The sequence below is a fragment of the Olea europaea genome, chromosome 6 (genome assembly GCF_002742605.1).
Source record: "Olea europaea var. sylvestris chromosome 6, O_europaea_v1, whole genome shotgun sequence".
NCBI classification, from domain to species: domain Eukaryota; kingdom Viridiplantae; phylum Streptophyta; class Magnoliopsida; order Lamiales; family Oleaceae; genus Olea; species Olea europaea.
This window is the reverse complement of record NC_036242.1, coordinates 28,891,293-28,917,352: the sequence shown is the minus strand read 5'-3', so window position 1 is coordinate 28,917,352 and position 26,060 is coordinate 28,891,293. Positions and strand designations below refer to the sequence as shown.

The following is a 26,060-nucleotide window of genomic DNA, read 5'->3' as shown; positions in this document are numbered from 1 at the left end:
CAAGACTAAGCTTTGCACCGAAATTTATAGGCGAGCTTCTTTATAAAACAAGCTTTTGAGTTCAAGTGGTTGAGGAGTTTAGAGGGCAGATTTAATGCATTGATTCACTTGGATCAATTGAACCAATTAATGATTTATTCAATAATGGTTTTTAAAGTTCATTGACCCTTTAGAAATCTTTTGCAAAGTTCAGTGATCATTAGGTGACATTTCGTAAAGGAAGTTTCCCTTCAGTTGTCAAAAAAAAAAAAAAAAAAAAAAAAAAAAGAAGGAGGCATACACACCTAATTAGCAGAAAAAAATGTTTATAATTGCAATTTTCTGCTCTGTCAAGAATTTGTGTCAAGAGGGCGACTACATAGAACACGAGAGGGATCTCAAACTAGCAAGTAAAAAGTACTTCACGCCTTAAGTGCTGCTGCAGCTTCCCTTATTTGCTCAATTGTGAAAATGCCAAAGTAGTCGTCGTCTATGACAGCATTTACCACAGCAAAGGCAACATCGTAAACGCTAACTGGTGGGGCTAAAAGTAAATCGGAGGCAGGCAAAGAGTTCAAAGGTTTAGTAAAATTTTCTGTAGCAAGCAGAAACCTCTCAAGCGGTTCCCCTATCAAATCCAGAGGGATCTCATATCCATCGACTTTCCTCTTCCCATATATAAATCCTGGTCTGAAAACGACTCCTGTTGAAGTTGAAACATAAAAGCCATGAATGTCAGAAAGATACACCAACTAAAGGACTCTCTTCCACTATATTTGATCTTTTGAGTGCATTGCAAACAGATTTTGCAGCTTAACAATTTCTTTAATCATGCTAGAATATGTTCTTTGTACAGTGTCATTTCCCAGTCTTTCCGTACTCATTTGACCCAGAAATTCTCTATTTGCATTTCCACATTATATATATATATATATATAGAATGCCATACTTAGATTTATCTCTAGTATGAATTCTAACCATATCTATAGCATGCTATACTAGCATTATTTTCAGAGAGATGATATGATCATGAGATTTGTGACAAGAATGAGCATGGGAAGATGATTTTCTCGTATGAGAATGATGGGTACGAAAGCTCAAAGATTTTCACGATATTAAACATGAGTATGCATAGCCTTTACTTGTAAAGCCTTTACCTCATTTAGTTCTAGAACTACAGGTTTGTTTTGCATGTTGGATCACAGCTTCTGAGGAACCTGGAATGCGGTGTACATGGATGATGAATAGTGGACATTCCTACTTGGGTTATGGTTTGTGAGAGAGAGCGAACCTCAGCTAGTTTTTCATTTCAATTTTTGTACTTAATGACTAACAGAGACAACAATTGGGACAACTTACTCCAATCCTCTAATGGTTGTAGGTAATATTTTTATTATTTTAAACATTCGTAGCATAGCACTATTGATCCAAAGCTATGAATTTATTTATATCAGTTGCACATCTGAAACGAATGGGTTTACCGTCAGACAAATCATAAAACAGTTATGGTGTGATGGTCCATTTTTGGGGAGGTACATTAGAGGGATTAGATTCTAAGGATATTTTCAATCCGGATTGAAGACTGGGAATTATATGCAAATTTAATTGAACTGCGGATGAGAGTTTACGATGTGACTTTGGATGGATATACTCAAGTAAAATATCAACCATTGATTAGAGAATGAAAATGGCGACATTCCAACCAGTCAACAAAGAGCCATTCACATTCGTGGAGTCGTCCAAGGCTCGAGATTTCCAACGAGAAAGCTAGAAGGCAACTGCACATAGGATGCATTGGGTATTTGGTCAATGTCATAGACACGAGACTGAACATAAATTGTCAACCATAATGCTATGGTGGTGCATCTTTTTCCAGAGGTACTCCCTGAGGATGTACAAGGATTCCCACCAGATAGGGACCTTGCATACTCGAAAAGGAAAAATTCAAATTTAGGTGGGGAAGAGTGGTATTCTTGAGATATGTACCAAGATTAGCAAGGATCTTAGCAAGGTTAGAGCAGAGAATAACTGGACAAGGCTGATAAATCCACCATAACTCTGTAGAGAAGAAAGCAATGGAAGAAAAAGAGAAAGGCAACTATTGCAGAATCTTGTCAAAGGTTTAAGTCTTTTGAATGCTTTGGATGGTAAGGTCTCTTTTGATGAACAAATGACGCTCAACACTCGTACACAATTTCAGGGACAAGTTCGAGGATTGATCATGATTTTGTAATGCTTGCAATATTTATATATATACCTTAAATTCGATGAAACTAATGAAAGAGCCAGGTCTTCTTTTGATGAGGTTGTGTATGATGAAATCGAGATTTTAATTGGAATACCTCATAATTTGGATTGTAAAATAGATATATGATCACACAATTTGTGGGCTTATTTCTCTTCCTCACTTTAAGATACTTGTTCCCCTCTTTCTCTCGATATACGAAGCCACAAAATCAACTGCAACTATAATAAACCACTTCCTGTACCCACTGATAGTTTACCTTCCAGCATGTTATCAACAGATTTGTGTAGAATTGACAGTAAACTCTAGAAAAATAATAAGGTACCTGACATTGGATATTTGGAGAGAACCTCAGATTCTGCTTTCCTCTTTCCAGTGAAGTAACCCGATGTAAGTAGAAAAGATGGAAGGTTATAATCATGAACTGATATCAATATAAATTTTGGAATGCCTGCAGAGAAATGAAAGTCATGTCAAATGATGTAATCACACGTTTCTATCCAGAAAACTGTAAATAATGCAAAGTAAAATAGAATAAAATTTTTAAACAGGCAATACAAATGGAAATCCATTCCAAATAGGCACTCCTAAGTTTATAACAGAAAATTTCTCACCAAATTCTTTAGCAGCATTTACTGCCACAACATTAGCCTCGCCATTAATCCTTTGCATCTGTTCCTCACTGCCAAAACCCCCAAGTGTTGAAACAACTGCAGTAGCCCCGTTAAGCACTTCCTCCCAGTTTGCATAGAAAACATCTCCTGAAAGGTCCAAGGATTAATCAAACAATATTTGTGCAAGGTAAAAATCCACAATGACATAAAACAGAAAACTGAATCAATTCATCATAATTTTTAAGTTGATTATTTCTTTGTCCTGATCAAAGCTAAAAAGTGTTGCATGTCAATTAATAAGTGATACTTTCAGGTGTCTATGGTTGTCTCTGTTACATACTTCAACTCTGATTTTGCAATAGCTCAGTATAATTACAAATTCCAATTATGTAGAAAATCATACTATAATAGTACCAGTAGTGAATTTAACACATCTAGCATAGAAAAGTGCGTTTTAATTGTAATTCACCTGAGATCAGTAGTGAAACAGGTTTGTTATTTCTCTCCCTTTAGGCTATCTTCACATGTTGTGGTAGATAATTCATTTGATGAAAGATTAACATTCATTTTTCTGAAGACTAAAGGGCCTATTTTCGGGCTGTGAGCATCTCTTTTGATATTAACTAATATTGTATTTGAGGATTAGACAATTATGACTGCTGCTTCTCTCTGTTTCCTCCCTATTCTCGATTCTTTGTTTACAACGCTTCTTTTTCTCCCAATTTAAAACATAGGAAGCCTGGAGAAACAGTTGACTTTTTGCTTGAAGCATACAGTATTTGACTCATGGCCTCCTTGCTGTATTGCAATTTCGACCAACGTCCAGTCAATCATAAATTATTTCCATCAAGCTCAGTTCTTAATTCCAACTCATACGCTTGTATTTTAAAGCCTCCCAAAATTGGCATAATGTTCACAATATATACTCAAAGAAGGCCGGAACGTTTTAGCATGAGCTCATGCAAGGCCATCTCAACATGTATATTGCTGACCAGAAACCGTTTCTCATCTGTTCGAGACAAAGCATTTAAAAAGAATTTTTCCCGGTAATATCCACAGGGAAGAATAATCTGATCGCTGAGGATATTGATTCCTCTCTTTCTGTGGGCAGAACTTGACTCTTCCCACGAATCTGGTAGAAATATGAAAAAGATGGAATTGGTCACTACAATTTTTTAGTTTTTGGTAATATTATTATATAATATTTAATTTACATTTTTGAGTTTAGGAATTCTGGACACCTTGCTTCTAGTGATGCGAAGCCCATGCCTTGGCTAAAAAGAACCCTGTCTATCCTAAATCCACCAGCACTCTGATGCATACATGGGGAATATCAATTGAGTCATGTGGTAATCTTCTAAAGAAAGAATGATGATCTAATTAAAAGGTGGAACATTATTGGAAAAGAAGACAAGCTATGTACTAATCCCCCGGTATAAACACGCATCCTCAAAGTCACTTCAAATAAATCAACTAATCCCATATTTCAATCATTCAATATACACACCGTTTGTTTCTCTTACGACACTTACAAAGTTAACTAAAAATTATTTTTGATAAATCCAGAGTTTTCAGTAAATCACAAAGTTGCTAGATAATCAAGAGTATTTGGCATCAGATATACCGACTTATTCAGCTACTATCAGTCATAGATGTATGTATACTCGTTGGTTTTGAACAAAGAGTTAGTTGCACGTGGAAAGAAATGGAAGCTAATTGACAATTTATCAGTGTATTTGAAGTAGTGAAAGTTACAGTAAACAGAAAAAAGAGAGAGAGAACATTCTGCTTCCATAGTCCATAAATAACTCAAATGGTCTGTTGGCTAGATGATTTCAACGTACTCGACAATATTAAAAAAGAGAAAAAAATGCTGAAATATTGTCTATCGTCCAGTCCTATTCGTACCAAACATGCCAAAATAGTTTCTTTAAAGCTATATCAGTGTAAATCTACTTAAGGTAGAAATAGAGAAATGAACCTGCCTGTCACCCATGTGACCTGATCTACCCATGAATCTGTGTATGAGGGACGCCCTGACCTATTAACATTCATTAGAACTTAGAATCAACAACTTCATACAGTGAGAGAGAAGGCAGGAATTAGAAGTATGCGGCAATGAATCAATTACCAGAACTTCTTTAAAAAATAATAGCCTGATAACTAACTTAGGACTTTACTGCTATAAGAAAATTTAATCAAATGGTCAGGTTCTTCAAGAGATGCTGCACCTGCTAAGACTAATGACCTCGATACCCTTTGATACGGCAGCCTTGCATATAGCAGAACCAACAAAACCGCTGCCTCCTAATACTACAATCTGGCAATGGTTATGTGTAAGTGACATATAATTTCCAAAGCAACTAGAGTTGCATCTTAAATATGAAAGAACACAAAATATAAATATGTCTCCGGGCCATACTCGCTCAGTCTTAACATCAGCCACCACGTCAATTGTCCCTACATTGACATCCTTCTTTATGCCAGCTTCTGCATAACTGCATTTAACACCAGCCACGCACGAGCTACAAGATGGAAAAGGACATGAACTCACAACAAAAACATAGTCAACAATCAAATGTAGATGTTGAAGGGAAGTGAAGGCACCTTAAGCATTACATTGCAACTAATATGTCAACATAAGACGAAGCCCTATAATAATCAAGCAAAAAGACCAACTAAAAATAAATAGTCTGGCTCCTCTCCCTTGTTATCGAGAGCATGAATTTTTCCAAACCAATACCCATAATTTATAAGTGGGACAGATAAATGTGCAAACTTATTTCAAAACTGGGAAAAATCATAGAGTTTTCAGAAATGGATAGTATCCTTTATACGCCAGAAAGCTAAAATTTCCTATGTTAATAAATCCCTTATCTTCCTCATTTCCAACTTCGAAATCAAAGAACGAAAGCAAGCGTATAAACAAACATTTCTTTGGCACACCCCTTTCTGTCCTATCATTTACCTTGAAGAGATTATCAACTTAAAACTGAAATCAAACATGTAGAATAGAGAGCTAACCGAGAGTGAAACAGTTGAGGAAAATTCGAAGCACGAAATGGAGAAAACAACACTCTGCTGTTTTGTGATGGAACAGTAGACAGAGCAGCCGCACAAGAGAGTGACGTCATCTCTCTCCCCCCTGCTACTGATCTTACTGTGTCAAATCGGAAATATGTAGATGACCAGTTGTGTGAGCGTGCAATGGGAAAGGGATGGGAGCAAACAATTACCAGATTTCTGGCGGAAATCCCATAGGCGTGTTGGTACGTAATCAAGGATTGATTTTTCCTTTTTCTTACTTGAGATTTTTTTTTTTAATTTTCAGTTTTTTTTTTCTGGACGGAAATAATAATGTAGAATTTAGTGATTGTGGTTATGTCTCCGGACCTCTTTCGGATGATGTACTAATGTTTCATTAAGCTTTTTGACCTTACAACTACAATGGTTATGAGGTAGATAAAAATTATAAATTCAATAACATATATAATTAAAAATAAAATTTGATCAAACTTATAATTTAAATTTTTTTGCCACATATGCACTAATGATAAAGAATTCTTCTAGGTGTATAGTGTACGTGCCCGTTCCCCCACCATTTTAAAACTATATTATGCATAATTTGAAAATTTGGAAATCGATGAACAAATCAAGAAACTTATTTAGCTCAATCAAAATGGTTTTATTGATTTTTTGAAGTTGTAATTTTAAAAGGGAAAAACTATTTGCATATTAAATTTTTTGACCATGCGGTTTCTTCTAATTCAAATTCATCATTTAACTTTTTCGAATCACAATATAGAAATAACTGACATAAAAAACAAACGATGATTAAAGCAAATTATAACAAAGAAATAAATCGACAAAATTAAAGAAAAGATTAAAACCCATAGAACAGTTAATCACTCACAGCGAGCACATTTGGTTTATAAACTTTGTGTCGAATTATGTTAAGCTTAAAATTAAAATTTATTATAATTGTCTTTGCAAATAAAATTACCGATTAAATCTTTATTTCAAACTTGTCTAATAAATCTTTTCAATAGACAATATAATTGATGTGTTCATTCTTTTTTGGTGACATAGTTATGCTTATACAAAAACAAGGTTGTCATAAGTGCACAAGAACTCAAATGAGAATGAGTTTTCACCTATAGGTATATCGATTGATCTACATGAGATTAGAATCAATCACCCCTTCTCGTTGAGAGTGACACGCTACTCATTTGGCTGAGACACCCCTTCTGGGAGAGGCTTCCTCTCCTTGGGAGCCCCACTATGAGAGAAGCGTTAATTTAAAATTAGTCTCTAATCATATAAGTTCTATTTNTTTGATCAAACTTATAATTTAAATTTTTTTGCCACATATGCACTAATGATAAAGAATTCTTCTAGGTGTATAGTGTACGTGCCGTTCCCCCACCATTTTTAAACTATATTATGCATAATTTGAAAATTTGGAAATCGATGAACAAATCAAGAAACTTACTTAGCTCAATCAAAATGGTTTTATTGATTTTTTGAAGTTGTAATTTTAAAAGGGAAAAACTATTTGCATATTAAATTTTTTGACCATGAGGTTTCTTCTAATTCAAATTCATCATTTAACTTTTTCGAATCACAATATAGAAACAACTGACATAAAAAACAAACGATGATTAAAGCAAATTATAACAAAGGAATAAATCGACAAAATTAAAGAAAAGATTAAAACCCATAGAACAGTTAATTACTCACAACGAGCACATTTAATTTATAAACTTTGTGTCGAATTATGTTAAGCTTAAAATTAAAATTTATTATAATTGTCTTTGCAAATAAAATTACCGATTAAATCTTTATTTCAAACTTGTCTAATAAATCTTTTCAATAGACAATATAATTGATGTGTTCATTCTTTTTTGGTGACATAGTTATGGTCATACAAAAACAAGGTTGTCATAAGTGCACAAGAACTCAAATGAGAATGAGTTTTCACCTATAGGTATATCGATTGATCTACATGAGATTAGAATCAATCACCCCTTCTCGTTGAGAGTGATACGCTACTCATTTGGCTGAGACACCCCTTCCGGGAGAGGCTTCCTCTCCTTGGGAGCCCCACTATGAGAGAAGCGTTAATTTAAAATTAGTCTCTAATCATATAAGTTCTATTTTGGACCACCAAAATTGAATATTTGGAAGTCAATAGACGTTCTAGCATTTTAATGTATTCTTTCATATAAACATCTTTCATAGAAAATATAGGAACGATGACCAACAAGAAAAATAAATATTGTCATGATAGTAAATTGTATTAAAATGGATTAAAAATGGAAATTTGAAATCTTTTAGTACGTGTTTATATCAATCTTACAAAAGCATTCTTAACTACTCACTAGTTAGTAAATTAGATAATTAGTCATAGAAATTCGTAATCAGAACTTGACTATTGGAATAGAGTTAATATTAATTAATACCAGATTAAATACACTCTCAATGGGATGATATTTTATTCTTCGTTAAATTACTTATCCACCCTACTGTACACTTGCAAAATTTTGTTGATCATCCTACAACATCATGTAAGGCGTCTAAGAGTAAGATGCATATAAATTATCGCATGAATTATCACATGGGAGGTCGATTGACCACTCTACCATCGAACTTATCGAACAACTCCCAAATCTCTAAAGCCCCACATGCTAATTCAAGCATAATGACAAGATATTTGTACACACCTTTTGTTGTGATTTTCAGGATGAACGTGCTTGTATTCCAAAACTTTCCCAATGAAAGATATATGGACACCAACCATCCTTCAATAAATACTACCCAAAGGTATTATGTAGGGTTAATTTTTTATGTAACGTTTACTTACACGCATTTCCATTTTCTACATGTATCATCTTCTTTCTTCGATGCTTACTCTCGTGAAGGTAAAAAAGACAGAGAAAGTCGCAGCCTCATTTTTGCAAGTAGCTCGGCTTTGGAAGTGGATTTTAGCTACCATGCTTCTTTACCGAATTCGAGGAGTTATGTCAAATTAGTTTCATTGGCCCCATCCTTGGAAACTTGTGATATAAAATTATGGTGAGAACATGAGCTAGGAATGGAAGTTTAAGGCTTTGCAATCTGGTGGCCACAATAATGGCCTTGCTTCAGAATGAGATCTAAAGATCATAGCGGGCACCACCACACCAACCTTATAGGTTGCTCTTCCAGTTGCACAACCTATTGTAGTGCATCGGGTGCATACCAATTCAAAATTCAAGTTTAAAAGTTTTCTGTTAAAAAATGAGGGAATAATTCAATTTTTTAATATTAATAATAATATTATAAAATTAAATTAATCTACACACCCTCACCCATCCCTTCCCTTCCCTATTTCACTCCCAAATCTTAAATCATTTTATCATTCTTCTATCTCTATTTCTCCCTTCTCTCTCTAATAATGGCGGCTTTCTCTCTCTAATAGTAGCGACGAGTGGCCCAACGCAATTTTCCTTTTTTGTACAAGTCCTCCATTAATTACACTACAGGTCCCTTAACTTCGATATTGTGCATTGTGGCCCTCAAATTTTTACTTTTATGCCCACAATAAATTGCATTCAAGGCCCTTCAACTTTTAGCTTTTCTACCAAAAATGATAGAAGTGTTTCTTTCACTCTCAACCTGTACAGAGTCTTCACAGATAAATGATTCAGACATTTACCCCTTGTTTGATTCTCATTTTTATCAAAATATATTTTCCTCTCTCTTCATTTTAACCATACATTCTTCATTAAAATAATATTACACGTAAATAAAAAAAATTTCTAATTTTTTCATCTACACATTTTTCATCAATTTACTATTTTAAAATTCATTTTTCCATAAAAACGGATGTCAAACACCCTCTCAATCACATCTTCACTCGTGTTCCAAATGTCACTCTCCACATCCCCATACATATCACCAATGCACCTTCAGGCATCTACACTCTACATTACCAATTGACATACAACACACTTACTGCTAACGCATCTTAAATCGACACATTTGACAATCACAAAGGTTAGGGCTCAATATATATATCAACCAATGCACCACAAAGTTACTCCAACACCAATGTTAGAAAAGGTCCACAGAGGATTTATCCGACAAAGGAAGGGGTATGACGCCCCGAATACTCGGAACCCGAAGCATTAAAATAATATTCGTTTCTTTATTTGGTTTGACCCCTTTGACGCTAGCCAAAGTATTTTATAAATCCAATTTTTATTTTTTTTATATATATAAATATAATTGAAGGTAGTTATCCATGTAAACTTAGGCAAATGTAGCAAAATTTGATTCTATAAAAGATTTGAAGGCAAATCGACAATTATGGATTTAACAACAGCGGAAAAAAAAATATTTGGCCAAACAAATGTCTATTAAAATTTATGAAATTTTTACACGAACTAAAGCATTCATATATGTACCACATATAAAAATTTGGGGTTTCAACGATAAAGTTTGAAGCACGAAGATATTACTCGAATATGCTGGACACGAATCTCGAATTCGACACGATGCAGTTTACTAAAAAGGGCATAACTTTTTTTTAGATAATATTTTTGAGAAATTTCAAAGGCCACTATTAGAAGACTCATAGACCTTTCAAACCCCACTGATTTCACTTAAAAACATGCACCGTAGCCCAAGTTATACTATTTTCAAATAGGAGGACAGAATCTGAAATTTAACCCAACATAAATTTAAACTTCATGCATATTCAATCCAACACCTGTAAATTCTAGTTAACATGCATCGTCTATGAAACTAGACAAAATAAACATTAAAACATTTCTAAAAAGTGTCATCTAAGTATCCATAAAATGTTTACATAAATAGAAATATTTACTAGAAATTGAAAGTATTAGAGATCGCCGAACACTTGCCACTATGCCAACCACTGTCATGCCTCAATCTTAACCTGTAAATTTATTTGTAGGGATGAGTACTATAAATAATACTCAATAGGAAGCACTTATGTAAATGGTAAAAATATATATTTTCAGAAATGCAAACTTTATTCGATTGTGTCACCGTCAATTTCAAGCGAATTGGTGATCAGTCAGCCCGCTTACTTTTAGGTTTTGATAACCCCATTTCATTTATCATAATCATCTCTTCACATCTCGTGTAAACCACCAAACGGTGATTCCATCATGAGTAACACAACAAAAAGTTTAACACAAACGAAAATATATAAATCTTACTTCACTTGCAAAAGCGCCGAAACACCCCTACCTTAATGCTTGAAATTTGAATACCCCTTTTGTGTTCAATAAGAAATAAAATGCAGCTTACTTTTTTGCCTCTTCTTCAGATAAAAATTTCAGTTTCAAGGTGCTTTATGTCTATGGAAGAAGCGGAAAAATAACTTTATGTATATGTTTAACGGTTTGGGAGATAAACGTGGTTAAACGAGTTGAAATTAAGAAGGCGGCTGAGCATGTCATTCCATTTACACTAGAATTCGGTGTCTGTGCATGAGAAAGAGATGGGATTAAAATAAAACGTTACCTATGCGTGTGTGTTGGGACTTTTAAAATAAAAGGAGCAGTTTTAATTTAAATTCTAAGTGAAGTGGCGATGGTAGTTGTATTTAAAAAAAAAATGGAGGTTACACTTGAGGAAATGGGGGTGGTTGAAATTTTAAAATGTTAACTTCCAAATGGATATGGATAAGGACATGTAGGTTATCATCTCAATAACCAAATGGCAGTTTTATGCATTAGCGGGTCAAGAAACAAAAGAGATGGAAACAAGTATGGTAAGTGGAGAATTAATGGATGAAATTGGAGTTGTAATGTGATTTGCAAAGTGAAGGTTTTTCTTTAATTTTCCAAAGAAGTGGCCGTGTAATTCATTTTAAATGGGAGTTACAAAGTTTATGTAAATAGGCAGTTTACAAACAAAATGGCAGTGTTTTTTTTTTTTCATGGCTAATCAAAAATGGGGTTTAAATAATAAGGTAAGTTGGGATGGTTAATGCACTATACAATAGGTTTTCTAATCTAACTTTTAAAAACTTAATAGATATACAATAAAATGTGTGCCGTCAAAATAAAGTAACAAATAAAATTTGTCCTCTAAAGAGATTTCAACACCTTACAAAAAAATTTTAAAAACAAGTACGCGAAACTTTACTATCATGACCAAAATTTTAATTTGAACTCTTAAGGAAGTGTCATAGCGACGTAATAATATAACCCAAGTTCTATTTGAGTTCTATAATTTTATTTTGGAACGAAACAAAACAATGTTTTTTTCCCGTTTGCTACAAGGGGAAAGGTAGCATTCTCAAAGAGGATAGAATAAAGAATTGATTATTTCATTACACTCACAAAAAGGCTTACAAATAAAAAAAGAAAAGAAAAAAAGAAAACCCGCACATGACTGCCTCACATAATTTCATAAACTAAATAGGCTCGCAAAAATAAAAGAGAAAATACCTGTCCCTCTTTCTTCTCACCACCACACTTTCTCAGATCACTCATAGAGCAAAAGAAGTATGCTATAGATCTCAATCTCTTATGCATGCAAATACTTTACACAAAATAATCAAGTTACATCAATTCATGTAATTATACACACAAATAAATTGAAAGTGCAACATATCAATGCAACAAAAATTAAGGAATCATTCATGCAGAACGGATTACACACAGAAACACATGCAATAACTAGGTTTATTAAGAGTAAACCTCACTCCCCTCCTCATCTTTCCTTCTATTATCCATACAGCGACAATCTCTTTCAACATTTTCAAGATAATTTAGTTAAAAACACCTCTTACTCTTTGCATTTGCCTTTAACCTACATTTGTCATCACTTTTCGTTTTACTAACTTAAAAAATCACATTTTTTCATTAAAAAAACACAACTCAAAATATGTTGTTATTTTACCAAAAAATGCTCAAACAATAGGCAATGTTTACCTTTTCATGGTAACCACAATCCTAATGTCATCTCATACGATGACTTTTAATGCGAAAAGTAAATAATTATCCTACACAATAATCTTATTTGCAATAATATAAGAAAATAGCACTATACTAAGTGAACCATATCTGTGGGTTTGTAAACTAGGAGAGATGCGAATTTATTAATTTAGGGTCGCCATCATTCGCCCTAAAGCTTCTTGTTATCCGACAACTCAAAACGACACTCAAAATTGAATGTCCAGGGGTAAAATTGTCCAAATTTCACCATATCAATCGAAACTGAAAATGAACACCACCCCAAGGTTTACCACGCCACCAACAACATTTTGCTTAAAGACCATAGCAGAAAAAATGCTCCACATACCTTGTCGGAGTCTCCACGTGCCCTTGCCACCAAATCAATCGACACTCAAAATTGATTGTCTAGGGGTAAAATTGTCCAAATTTCACCATATCAATCGAAACTGAAAATGAACACCACCCCAAGGTTTACTACGCCACCAACAACATTTTGCCTAAAGACCGTAGCAGAAAAATGCTCCACACACCTTGTCGGAGTCTCCACGTGCTATCGCCACCCACCACGTGCACCACTCCCAGCCTACTGAATTCACCGTTGGTCTTGGTTTCTCCACGAAGTCTGTGGTTTGACAAAAAAACACCAAAATAATTTCGGCAGGTTGAATTTCAAACTGTCCAATTTTCAGTCTCGCTTCGTGTTCGATTTTTGCTAATTTCCAACGATTTTTGCCCAACAAAAAATCATAGACTTCTCAACACCAAGGTTCTAATATCATTTATTGTACAGAAGCTGCGAAAAATCTTGATTCTAGGCTTAGAATATAACCAAAAAAGAACACCAAAACCACTAAAGCTCTATCCAAAACTTTACCTTTACTTTGGTTGTCATGAGTCTTCAACCCCACAAACGAGACTTTGATGGTGATATTATTTGCAAGCTACAAGGAAGAGGAAGGAGAAAAGAACAAAGGTTGAATCTCACACAACACTCCCCACATGGTTGCCCTCCTCTCACTTTTGTTTACCCTCTTGCCAAATACACACACACGGCTAGGAATGGTTGCATACATTCATCAATTTAGGTTAATGCTAATTGGCCCTAGACACATTTAAATGGCCAACTTAATAACAAGGTAAATGGGCTAACACACAACATTACCTTCGTTCCCACCATCGTCACCGCATACCTCCACCACTGCACCATAGCACCACTACTGCCAATATCACCACCACCTCATCACCAAAGCCAACATCACAACCATCACCACCCAAATATCATAAAAAAATCCCCCATAAAAAACCCAACGCAATAGCCGGAGTCATTCTCACCTCCACCTCCACCTCCACCTCCACCTCCACAGCAACATCACCGTCATTGTAGCTACCGTTGCCATCGTTTCCACCGTCACTAAAATTACTGCACAGACCAAATTCAAAATCAGATTGTGCATCAGCGATGATGCTGTCGCTATGTTATCGTTGCTGCGCAAACGTCCATTCTGCCACCAATATTTTTTACCTCATCAAACTCTACTCCTCCACAGATCTGTCTACAATTATTGTGGTGGTGGCACTACATTGCCGACAAATAGAGCCACCTCACGTAGAGATACTCCAGCTGGTCGTTTCCATCAGAGAGAGAGAGAGAGAGAGGGAAGCGCGGGAGAAATAATTTAGGTTTGAAATTGTGTAGGTAAATTAATTAATTAATTTATTTTTAAATATATTAATTAATAAAAAAATATCTTCTGATTTTTAAAAGAGTAAATCTAGTGTATGATTTATGAAATGGAATCTCAATGTATTAGTTTATGTAATTTCTACTTGCTTTTAATTGAAAACTTTTTTTGTCTTGTTATAAATTTTCACCTCTTCTCCCAATTGTTTTCATGATATGGTGTTATTAAAAACTATAAATAAGCATTGGAGAATCATTTTAATATACAATAATCTTAGCTAATCCTTCTTCCTCCATTTAAACTTCAAATTTTAAAAATTCATCCCAAAGTTTTTCTTGTTATACCAGGTCGCTCCAACAAAAAGGTTGGCAAGTCTTTATTTGTATTGTGAGAATTAACATATGCTAGGAACAAAGAAAGTCTTGTTCCCTAACTCCTGCTTGAAACCATTCTCTTTCGCAAGTAGGAGCCTTACTCGAAGTGTGATTGCTTCGGCGTCATCTGAAGCACGAATCCCATCAAAGAATTCCACCAAGGCTGGGGTCGTATGAGGTGGCTCTCCATGTATTGCTCGATTTTATTCACCCTAAAGCACCTTAATGATACATCAAATTCAACAAATAAACATGTAGTGTTAACTCCATCAAGCAACTTCTAACATATCCACTCCCGCTCTCAAATCTCACCTTACCCCCAGCATGATTTGAAATAGCAAGGAGAGAGCTTCATAAGAAACTCCATACTTATTTAACCCCCTATTTGGATCCTCACAAAATAATTGATTATTCAGCATTTGGATATGCCATCTCCAACTCTATGATTCAATTTATTCGTCCCTCTTTGTCACTAAAGTTACTAATATCATTTAAGATTTATTAATATGGATAAAATAACAATGATGAGGTAGTGGGCTAATTTGTCCTGATTTAATTGGGAATACAGCCAACGAGAATGGAGTAGGGGATAGTAGACTGGAAGTCTAATTTATCTAGAAGAGCTCCGCTACAAATACAAGGAAGGGGTTAGGGATTTGATCCAGGGCCAAGGTTGAGCCACCTTGACCGTGGCCCCAATCCCTATATCTTTAGCATTACACTAAAAAATTTAGATCAAGGGCCGGGTCACGCTAGCCTTGGATCAAATCCTTGGCCCCAATCCTTATCTCTTTAGCATTACACTATCTAGAATGACGAAAATACTTAAATCAATCGAAATTTCCCAACAAATTTGAAGAAAAAGATATATTTATCAAATAATTCGAAAAACGGAAACATTTACAAACCTAGTGCGTGTCTGGGAGTGATTTTGGATGAATTTTTAGCAAAAAAATGATCGTTGGTGTGTCAGGGAGGCAGAAACCTTTTTGACTAAAATGCGGAAGATTACCAATTTGACCCCCACTTAAAATTCATTCTAATGTACATAATGGCATTCCGGTAATTATGCACCTGTGCAATCAGTGCTGTCTGCAAATGAGGGTCCCACAACGACAATATTTTGGATTAAAATTTGGACCAAAATTGCTTCCAGACAGGCACCTAAAAGTAGCGCACACTCTAAAGGTGCAACTGAAATAATTTCTTCTACACTCGCCCAAAATATTACATCGCTTCAGTGATAAACTACCGTCACACATTTTATTTAAAACTCCCATAGGGGAAAATATGATCCAAACTCTAACATTTTAGGAAGGTTTTATAAATGATTTAAATATAAATAGATAAAAATAAATAATGAATAATATTTATAAATACCTTAAAATGTGTATAGAAAAGTGCACCGTAAATTCATAAACTGTAAATTTCAATTTTTAGGAAAGGGTAATTAATACAAAACCTCTTTACATTTTCAATATTATTGTGTAAAATATCCCCAACTTAATTCTTTTTGACATTTTCATCTCTATTTTCACATTTCAATGTGGAAAAGATAATTTTCATCCAATTTCTCAATTAAAAAAAAATGTAAAGTGACAAATATACCATTCCATTTAAATAAAAATAAAAGAACAAATTACAATTATATTCTCAAACTTTTTTAAAAACTGCAAATGATTCCAAATAAATTATTAAAATAGTAATTAGCACAAAACATCTATCCCTTTCAATATTATTGTACAAAATATTTATACATTCATTTTTAACATTTTCACACTTACTTTCACATTTCATTGCAAAAATCATCATTTTCACTAATTTTTTCAATTAAAAGTTGTAAAATGATGAATATACCCTTCTATTTAAATAAAACAAAAGGAAAAAAAGAGAACAAATTGTAACTATACTTCTAAATTTTTCAAAAAAGTACAAATAAATTCCAAATAAATAATTAAAAAAGAATTAATTAATTATTTAGAATTTATTCGTATTTTTTTAAAAAAAAATTGGAAGTATAGTTGTAATTTATTCTTTATTCTTTATTTTATTTAATATATGAGAGTATATTCGTCATTTTATAGTTTTTAATTGAGAAAAATAGATGAAAATTATAATTTTCACAATGAATGTGAAAATAAGAATAAAAATGTCAAAAAATAAAATATATGGATGTTTTGCACGATAATATTGAAAGGTAAATACGTTTTGTTCTAATTACCCCTTTAATAATTTATTTGGACTAATTTGTAATTTAAAAAAAAAAGAAAATATAGTTACGATTTGTTATTTACTTATTTTTTAAAATTTAAATAGGATGATATATTTGTCATTTTTAAACTTTTTTACTGAGAAATTGGATGAAAATGATATTTTTCCTAGTAAAAGGTGAAAATAGAGGTGAAAATATCAAAAAAATGAAATATAACGACGTTTTGTTTTGTGTTAATTACTTAAGAAAAATTATGAATATGGGCCCTAATTCGTGGTTGCTTAGAGTTGGCCCAACACTATAAACCCACTAGCAAAGTGAAGAATACTTCCGAGGGTGAGGAGTAGACTGCAACCTGCGACTATCTTCTCCAGCAAAAATTGCTTATACTTTCAGTGGCAGATCGGGCGACCAATCCACGATCGCAACCCCGGTAAATCACTTTTCTTTTATTTTTCTAATTAATTATTTTTGTTAGCATTACTTGTCAAAATGGAATAATCTTGACGCGAATATATTTTCTTTTTTTGATTTCTAATTCTCGTATTTTAAGGTGTAGGTTTCCTTATTGTTGTAAAATTTCAGATATGTATGGAAGATCAGCTCGTAAATGAGTTAAATTTGTGGAGAAGATATTCCGATTTCTGAATTTCTGAAATGTGATACTGTGATAGTACTTAGTAGTGCATTTTACCCCCATTAAAATCATAAAAATTTAACGTAGGATTGATTAACAGTACCTGATGTTTCTGATGTTTAATTTTTTTCAGGAGCTGTCGGAATTACCTGTTTTTTGACCGTGATTATAGATAAAATAGATAAACAAGCTGTTTGATGATTTGTTTTTTAAATTCTCCTATTGTAAGCTGTAGATTTCCTTAGTGTTGTAAAATTTATAATATGTAGGGAAGATCAGTTTAATCATGTGTGAAATTTGTGGAGAAGATAATTAATTTTCCGATTTCTGAGTTTCTGAAATGTAAAGTGAAAGTAGTGCATTTCACATCATTAGTCATAAAAATCTATTGTATGATTGTCGATCACTTGATAATGATATCAAGTGGCTGCATTCTAAAATTCTTTGGGAGTTATAGATAAAATAGATAGATGAATTCTGTGTTCCGTTATGTATTTGCTTCATCCATTCCTTCAAAGAATGAATGTTGATATAATTGGTTTATTTGACATAACAAAGAAATCCTTCTTGATCTGGGTTCATAAACTGATTTACACAGTTCTCTGGTACATAATACAGACACGCTTGTTAATTTGTGCTTCAAAAGTGGTTTTTCATGCAAGAACATTTGAATTGTTTCAAGTGGCAAATTACAAGCCCAAATGTTGAGAACACATTTTGGTCTGTAGCCTGACGATGCTTATTTGATGGGGCATTATCCAGCTAATCAGTTGATTCTTAAATCTAAATTTTTTCTCCAGTTCACTGTACTATCACCCGCACGCTCACAAAGAAGTGAAAAAAAATGGGGAGATCAACGCCATCAAAAGATGCCCAAGCACTTTTTCATTCTCTTCACTCTGCATATGCTGCAACCCCCACTAATCTCAAGGTCTCTCTCTTTCTCAACCTGAATTATTATTATTATTATTATTATTATTATTGTTTAATATTTTCACATACATGTAGAGAAACCCAGCTGACTACTTTCTTCTTTTGTTTATTATATTTTTTTTGCAGATCATCGACTTATATATTTTGTTTGCAGTTTTCACTGCTGTAATTCAGGTATGGCAGCTGATCACGCCCACAATTACACGTTAACTTCTTATTTGGATCTCTGGTGTTGTTGTAAATTGATTTGAACAAAAAATTCAATGGTTTTGTCACTTCCATGTTAAAAGTTGAATAATTTCTTCTGCAACTAAAAAAATAAATAAATAATAATTTGCATTGATTAACATTCTAAATAATGTTAACCGAGACTTAGCCCTTGACACCGGATGGAGCTCCCCCCACAATCCAAACTAACCCAGCCACCACACCAACACCCATACCTACCGGCGCCGGCGACCAACTGTCCGGTAGGTACCACATAACTGGCTTCACGCCACAAATCAACCCCTCCAACCACGTCCTTCACACACAGGCGCAGCCCATTGTTGGAAACCCTAGCACTGCCCAGCAGATTCCGCTAGATCCGGCCACGTTTCGAGGAAACGCGCCTCACCAAAGATCGGTGACCCCGATCGGAGTTATGCCCCCCACACGTGCCGCTCCGGCTGCGCGTCTGCTGGCGCGTAGGCCACAGGAAAACCTGCAGTGGCAGCCTGTTGCTCCGAGATCAATCGGCTTGTCCGTTCTTCCGTTTGATGAACAGCTTGTACACAATCAGGGGAAAAAAATTGGCGGATGTGCGTAGTATGGTATTCAATCATCGTTTCAAAGTGGAGGTGAAGGACTTCGCAATATCTATTAACGATTCTGGCACTGTTAAGTTAACAGAATGGGGTTCGAAGTTATCGGATTCAATCTTTTTGGGAAGGTATGGTGCTATTTGGATGGTGAATATGGTAGACAGATTGAGGATGAGAAGTGAATTTGAGGACTGTGTTTTAAAATTCAACGAGTCTTCAAGAGCTTTCTTGGCACAACGGTGTGTGAACCGTCGAGATAGATATTTGATGATAGCACAATATGGGGAGAGGTGTCGGAAAGGAGTTGTCATGATACCAGAAGGTGCAAATGGAGAGGGATGAATGTCGGTCTCGCAGGTGTTTCAAGCAGTTCTTGACTCATTTGTTGCTAGGGATAAGGCCAAACGATAAACAGTGAATGAACAAAACAGCCAAAGGATGACTTATGCAGAAATTACAGCGAACTCACAGACCTCGGAGCATGCCAACCAACGGATGCTACAGCAAAAGGAAAGGACAAATAAAGTCGGTGATAATGAAGGTCACGACATTTGTTTGAGTAGGGCTGAAATAATGGCCCGTGCCCAGGAGTTGAAAGGAGCATTGGATGAATTACTTAGGCTGGTTGGAAGCGGGCCTGAAATGGACCCCATGAAACTGGTGAAATTCACGTACCGGGATTGACTGATGAGGAACTACCATCAATTACAGAACATGAATAGCAGGGAAGAGGAACATTGTGATTCTCAGGAGAGGATGGAAGCGGGGTACCATAAAAACGATGATGGGGTTGACTTTGTGGGGGTCAATCGGAATGAAGTAGACACGGGGATTGCGGTTGAACGAGAGGTGGAACCGTTGTCTAATGAAGGGGAGTTTAGTATGGTGAACTTGGAGACATTGACAATGGACACTGTGAAAGAAAACAACGCTACACATTCGACATCAAGGATTATGAACATTTATAATAGGAGGACAAAAGAAAATGATATGGGGACCGAAAAAGCTTTGGTGTTGTGGGTAGATGGTGCCTAGAAAGGAGAAAGCGACAGTGACATTATACCAGTGGTGGAAGAGAAAGAACGGTCCTTTGATCATCTCGAGGGCTATCACGGTGAGGATACTTCAGAAGCAGATGTGTTGGAAGTTGGTCATCCACCTTCGAATTGGGTTCTACAGAAAATTCAGGAATTCAGTAAGTTAATTGGCGTGTCATGTGATGGGTATGAAAGTAAATTGATACAATTATTTGAGGAGCTAGAGGCTAATAGGGGACAAGACATCGGTACACATGGAAGTAAATTAAGAAGAAAGGGTGATCGCGAACTTAAGAGACTCGAATCGTCAGTAAACTATGCTGGTAAGGGTGGCGAGTCAAAAAAAGGAACAATGGGGAGGGGTTACGGAGTGTTATAATGATGCCAAAACTCATTAGCTGGAATGTAAGGGGGCTCAATGAGGTTAATAGAAGGCTTGGTGTTCTACATTTGCTAAGGGGATGGGGGTCAAATCTTGTTTGCCTACAAGAAGCTAAGATGGAGTTTATCTCGAGGGCAGTGATTCGTAGTTTATGGGGGGAAATCATGTAGGATATCAGTTTTTAGGGTCATCAGGGGTTTCAGGAGGCGTATTGGTGATGTGAGACACTAGAGTGCTTGAGATGAAGGAGGTGAGTATAGGGGTGTTCTCTATATCGATTTCTTTCAAAAATTGCGAGGATGGATTTCTATGGATGTTCACGAGAGTTTATGGGCCTAATTCTGATGACAGTAGAGTGGGCTTGTGAGATGAACTGGCTGGAATGTGGGCTTGGTGGAATCTCCCTACATGTATTGGGGGTGATTTCAATGTGATTCAATTTCCTTTGGAGAGATCGAGTGGTGGGAGACTAACTAGGGCAATGGAGGAGTTCTCAAATTTTATTAGGGAGAATTTGTTGGTGGATTTACCCATAATTGGTGGAGATTTTACTTGGTCATCTAATCGGGATCGACCTGTTTTGTCTCGTATTGATAGATTCTTGATTTGTGAGGAGTGGAGCCCAAATATTCAGATGTCACTCAGAGAAGATTGGGATGGTGTACTCGGATCATTTTCCTATTATGTTATCGGGGAATAGGAGGGGTGGTGGAAGAAGACCTTTCAGGTTTGAGAAGATGTGGTTGAAAGTAGAAGGTTTTAGGGAGCGAGTACAGACGTGGTGGACTTCCTATGAAGTCAGTGGGTCTCCCTGTTTTGTATTGGATCAGAAGCTAAAGGCGTTGAAAGGGGACTTAAAGAAATGGAATGAGGAAGTTGTGGGCAATGTTAACTGTAGTAAAAATCAGTGTCTGTCAGAGATAGAGGAGTTGGATAGAAGGAAGAGATGGAGAGGTTGGTGGAGATGGAGGAGATTACTTGGCGACAGAAATCTAGAGTTACTTGGTTGAAAGAGGGGGATAAATGCACGAAGTTCTTCCACAGCGTCGCCAATTCTAATAGGAAGAACAACTCCATCACAGTTTTGGAGGTGGACGGGGTTACTTATGAGGAACCACAGGAAATTGGAAGCCAACTGGACATTGTGAATACTTTATCTTATTTTTTTGAACGTGGCAGATTTCAGAGAAGTTCTAACGCTACATTTATTGTGCTCATCCCTAAGAAATCGGGAGCGACTGATATTAAGGACTTTCGCCCCATTAGCCTTGTTAGCGGGGTGTACAAGATTATTTCTAAAGTCCTGGCAAACAGATTAAAGGAGGTGCTGGGAAAAGTATTGTCCAAGTTTCAGAATGCATTTGTAAAAGAGCGTCAAATTTTGGACTCTGTGCTTACGGCGAATGAATGCATAGATTCAAGAATGCGTCTAAGGGCCCCAGGGATGCTTTGTAAGCTAGATATTTAGAAGGCTTATGATCATGTAGATTGGGGATTCCTGTTGTATATGCTCAGGCGCTGTGGCTTTGGGGATAAATGGTGTAAATGGATTCAATTCTGTATTTCTACCGTTTCATTCTCAGTTTTGGTCAATGGAACACCTAAGGGCTATTTCCGGAGCAGTAGAGGCTTGAGACAAGGGGATCCATTGTCCCCATTGTTATTTGTCATTGTGATGGAGGCTTTCAGTAGGATGATTGAAAGAGCCTTGAGAGCGAGTTTGATAAGGGGTTTTATGGTTGACCAATTGCAGGTGTCTCATCTGTTATTTGCAGATGACACGTTGATCTTATGCGATGCAGATGTTGAACAATTCAGGAACTTGCGCCGTCTGCTCCTATGTTTTGAAGCGAGGTCTGGTTTGAAAATCAATTTGGGGAAGTCTGAGGCTATTCCAGTAGGGGAGGTCGATAATGTGGAGGAGCTGGCTGATATATTGGGTTGTAAGGTTGTGCAGCTACCGATGTCATAGCTAGGGCTCCCGTTAGGGGCACGATTTAAAAGTACCCATATTTGGAATGATATTGTGGAAAAAATGGAGAGAAGGTTAGCAGGGTGGAAGCGTATGTACCTTTCTAAGGGAGGTAGACTTACTCTCATTAAATTCACTCTCTCCAATCTCCCTACTTACTTTTTGTCATTGTTCCCCATTCCGATTGCAGTGGCAAAGAGATTAGAGAGACTTTAAAGAGAATTTCTGTGGGCAGGGTTGGGGGAGGAGAGGAGACTCCATTTGGTCAATTGGGGAGTTGTTTGTTTGCCGATGAGGATGGGGGGTCTTGGGATGAGGAGCCTTGTGTTGTTCAATAAGGCCTTATTAGGCAATTGGTTGTGACGATTTGGAGTGGAGAGGGAAAACTTCTGGAGAGAAATTATTGGGGCGAAGTATGGTGTGATGGAGGGGGATGGTGTACATTTGAGGATCAGGACTCTTATGGGGTGAGTTTGTGGAGGTATATCCGACAGGGATGGAGTGCTTTTTCGGACAAATTGAAGTTTGTGGTCTGAAATGGTAATGAGATTAGATTTTGGAATGATTGTTGCTGCAGAGATCAACCGCTGAAGGAGAGATTTCCTTCCTTGCATCGCATTGCCTCAGTGCCCACTGCTATGGTGAGTGATCTCTTAGACATTCATAATGGGAGCTATAACTGGAATATTACTTTTGGGAGGGATCTACAGGATTGAGAATTGGAAGATTATTCGCTGTTTATGACCTTTTTACATGAGGCACAAATTTGGGTTGGAGAGAGGGATTGCATCAGGTGGGGAGGACAGCACGGAGGACAGCACGGGATGATATCTTTTCAATTCGCTCGTACTTTGGTTTCCTCATGGGATGTGTGAATAATTCATTCCCCTGGAAGTTGGTATGGCAGTGTAAATTGCCTCCTCGGGTGGCATTCTTATTGTGGACAGTTGTGAGGGGATAGGTCTCAACAGTGGATAATCTTCAACGTAAAGGCTTCTACTCAACCGAGTGGTGTTATATGTGCAAGAAGGATAGGGAGACGATCGATCATTTGTTCATTCATTGTGATGTTGTACGTTGGATTTGAAACAGTATACTTAGTTCTCAATCTATGGATTGGGTGATGCCTCGTCGTATAGAGGACGTGATACGGGCGTGGCGGAGAAAATTTCATGATAAGGATAGCAAACTAGCATGGCACTTTATTCCGGGATGTATTGTATGGTGCGTGTGGAGAGAAAGGAACAACCGATGCTTCGAAAACCAAACAAAGACAAGAGAGCAGGTAAGAGAAACATTTTACTTTACCTTGTATTCTTAGTTTAATACTGTGGCTAGAAATCCTGTAAATGAGTTGCCTAATTTCATGTTGTTCCTTAGTGGCTTAAAGTGATTGTACACCCCCCGTGTATTCTTTTTTAAATAATAAAATTATCCGATTATCTATAAAAAAAAAAAAACATTCTAAATATTGCTAGAGGTTGATGGGCCATCCTCACCTGCCTACGTAATTGCTTGCAGTGCATGGATGCACCTTCATTTTTTAGTAATACTATTTATCACCATTAGTGTTAAGCATTCGTCTACGTAGCAATTATATGACATTAAATGATAGATTCATTTAAATTCAAAGTCACACGACTCATTTAATTAAATCTATAAAATGTAGCCATATAGACTAGTGCTAAATAGCATTATTCTTTATTTTTTTATTAATGTGTAGATTAACATTCTCATTAACAGCAGTGCTCGATATTTTTTTCTAGCCAATTGCAAAAAAAATATAAAATAAAAAAATATAAAAAAATCATGTGTGTTCTGGTCCAGAAATGCTCATCCTACGTTTCAGATAAAAAAAGGACTAAAATTGACAAACTATTAGTGGCTACAAGTTGTGATATCAACAACCTCACTAAAGCCTGCAAAATTTATAAAAAGGATATACTTCTGGGAAAAATATATGAGTCCCATCACTTCATTTTGCTTAATTTTGAACTTATATTGAAAATTATAGATTAAGACCTCATGTTCTTAAGTTATAGACCATAATGGTTAGACCAGTTGAGTTGTGTAGAAGTTGTCTTTTGGAGTGTAGTCATCCGTCATCATTTAGACATTGAATGAGACGGTCTTTTGATATAACTTTTAGCACACGGCGGCAGCATTAGACGTTTATTACAACGTACTAGACGGATTAATACATGTTATGGAATGTAAATATGTAAGCTTAATTAGAGGGATTCCTAATTAGTAGTATCCTACCGAATATAGAATCCCTAATTTGTATATATAGTTATCGTTAGTTATGAATGATGTAAGGAATTTTTTTTTTCTTCTTGAGTTTACATGGTATCAGAGCCATAAACCATCTCACCAGTGGGTTTGGCTCTTCGTGTTCGAGTTTTCAGCGTTCAGGTCTGTTTGAACCTCGCATTTTCGGCGTCTGTCTTTCACTCGCAGTTGCCGGCTGTTCGGTCTTCCTCTCCCACATGGCAGACAAATTCAGGACCTCTCGCAGTCTTGAGTCACGGCTCATAGGTTGATCTTGTCGGTTGTGTTGCTGGCGTCGCCTGAGAGATCGTAGATACTCTGGTTCTCCTGTTTTTGTTGGGCTGAGGTGTGTTATTTGGATTGAAGTTTAAATAATAGTGTTTGGTTTTCTTTTTTGGTTTGGGCCATTGTTTAAGTGATTATGCTGTTGGGCTTGTAGTTGATTAAGTGCTTAGTTGTTGGGCTATTGTTTTGGGCCATTATTTCAGTGAATAAGTAGCTGGATTGTTTTCTTTTCAAGTGATTAATAGTTGGACTGGGCTATCATTATTTGTGTTATTTTTGTCTTTAATTAGTTGTCTGGACCTTGTGTTTCATTAACATAGATGATAAGCAAAAACATTTAGCTGTGACTGATGTCATTCCAGTAATGTCCAAAATCACGGATCATAAGTTGGTTGGTCCAAATTATTTAGATTGGTGTAAGACAGTTCGAATTTATTTGCGGAGTATTTCTATGGATAATCACCTTACTGAATATCCACCAAAGGATAATACCAACCAAACATGGCTAAGAGATGATGCTCGATTATTCTTACAAATTCAAAATTCCTTGACACTGACATAGTTAGTCTGATTGATCATTGTGAGTATGTTAAAAAATTGATGGAATATTTAGAATTTATGTACTTTGGGAAAGGAAATGTGCCTCGTATTTACGAG

The 26,060-nt window shown here is 35.9% G+C and overlaps 2 protein-coding genes across 3 annotated transcripts; one reads left to right on the top strand and one right to left on the bottom strand.

The window, feature by feature from the left end:
- Nucleotides 1–288: 288 nt before the first annotated feature.
- LOC111396371 (uncharacterized protein At1g32220, chloroplastic) lies at nucleotides 289–6,184 on the bottom strand. Its single transcript, XM_023022806.1, has 7 exons — nucleotides 5,863–6,184; nucleotides 5,261–5,363; nucleotides 5,070–5,158; nucleotides 4,824–4,879; nucleotides 2,839–2,985; nucleotides 2,550–2,675; nucleotides 289–682 (listed from the first exon to the last, which is right to left on the bottom strand). Exons 1-7 carry the CDS (start codon nucleotides 5,970–5,972, stop codon nucleotides 402–404), a joined length of 912 nt encoding a protein of 303 aa, XP_022878574.1. The 5' UTR covers nucleotides 5,973–6,184; the 3' UTR covers nucleotides 289–401.
- Nucleotides 6,185–17,376: 11,192 nt separating this feature from the next.
- Nucleotides 17,377–26,047, top strand: LOC111396368 (dolichyl-diphosphooligosaccharide--protein glycosyltransferase subunit DAD1-like). 2 transcript variants are annotated; one of them, XM_023022798.1, is made up of 4 exons: nucleotides 17,377–17,516; nucleotides 18,521–18,651; nucleotides 18,780–18,827; nucleotides 25,256–26,047. In XM_023022798.1, the coding sequence occupies exons 2-4, from the start codon at nucleotides 18,565–18,567 to the stop codon at nucleotides 25,388–25,390; spliced, it is 270 nt and encodes an 89-aa protein (XP_022878566.1). In that variant the 5' UTR covers nucleotides 17,377–17,516; nucleotides 18,521–18,564; the 3' UTR covers nucleotides 25,391–26,047. The 2 variants fall into 2 exon arrangements, with proteins under 2 accessions (XP_022878566.1, XP_022878565.1); XM_023022797.1 differs by having other exon boundaries at nucleotides 17,377–17,513; nucleotides 18,520–18,651; nucleotides 25,256–26,046.
- Nucleotides 26,048–26,060: the final 13 nt, after the last annotated feature.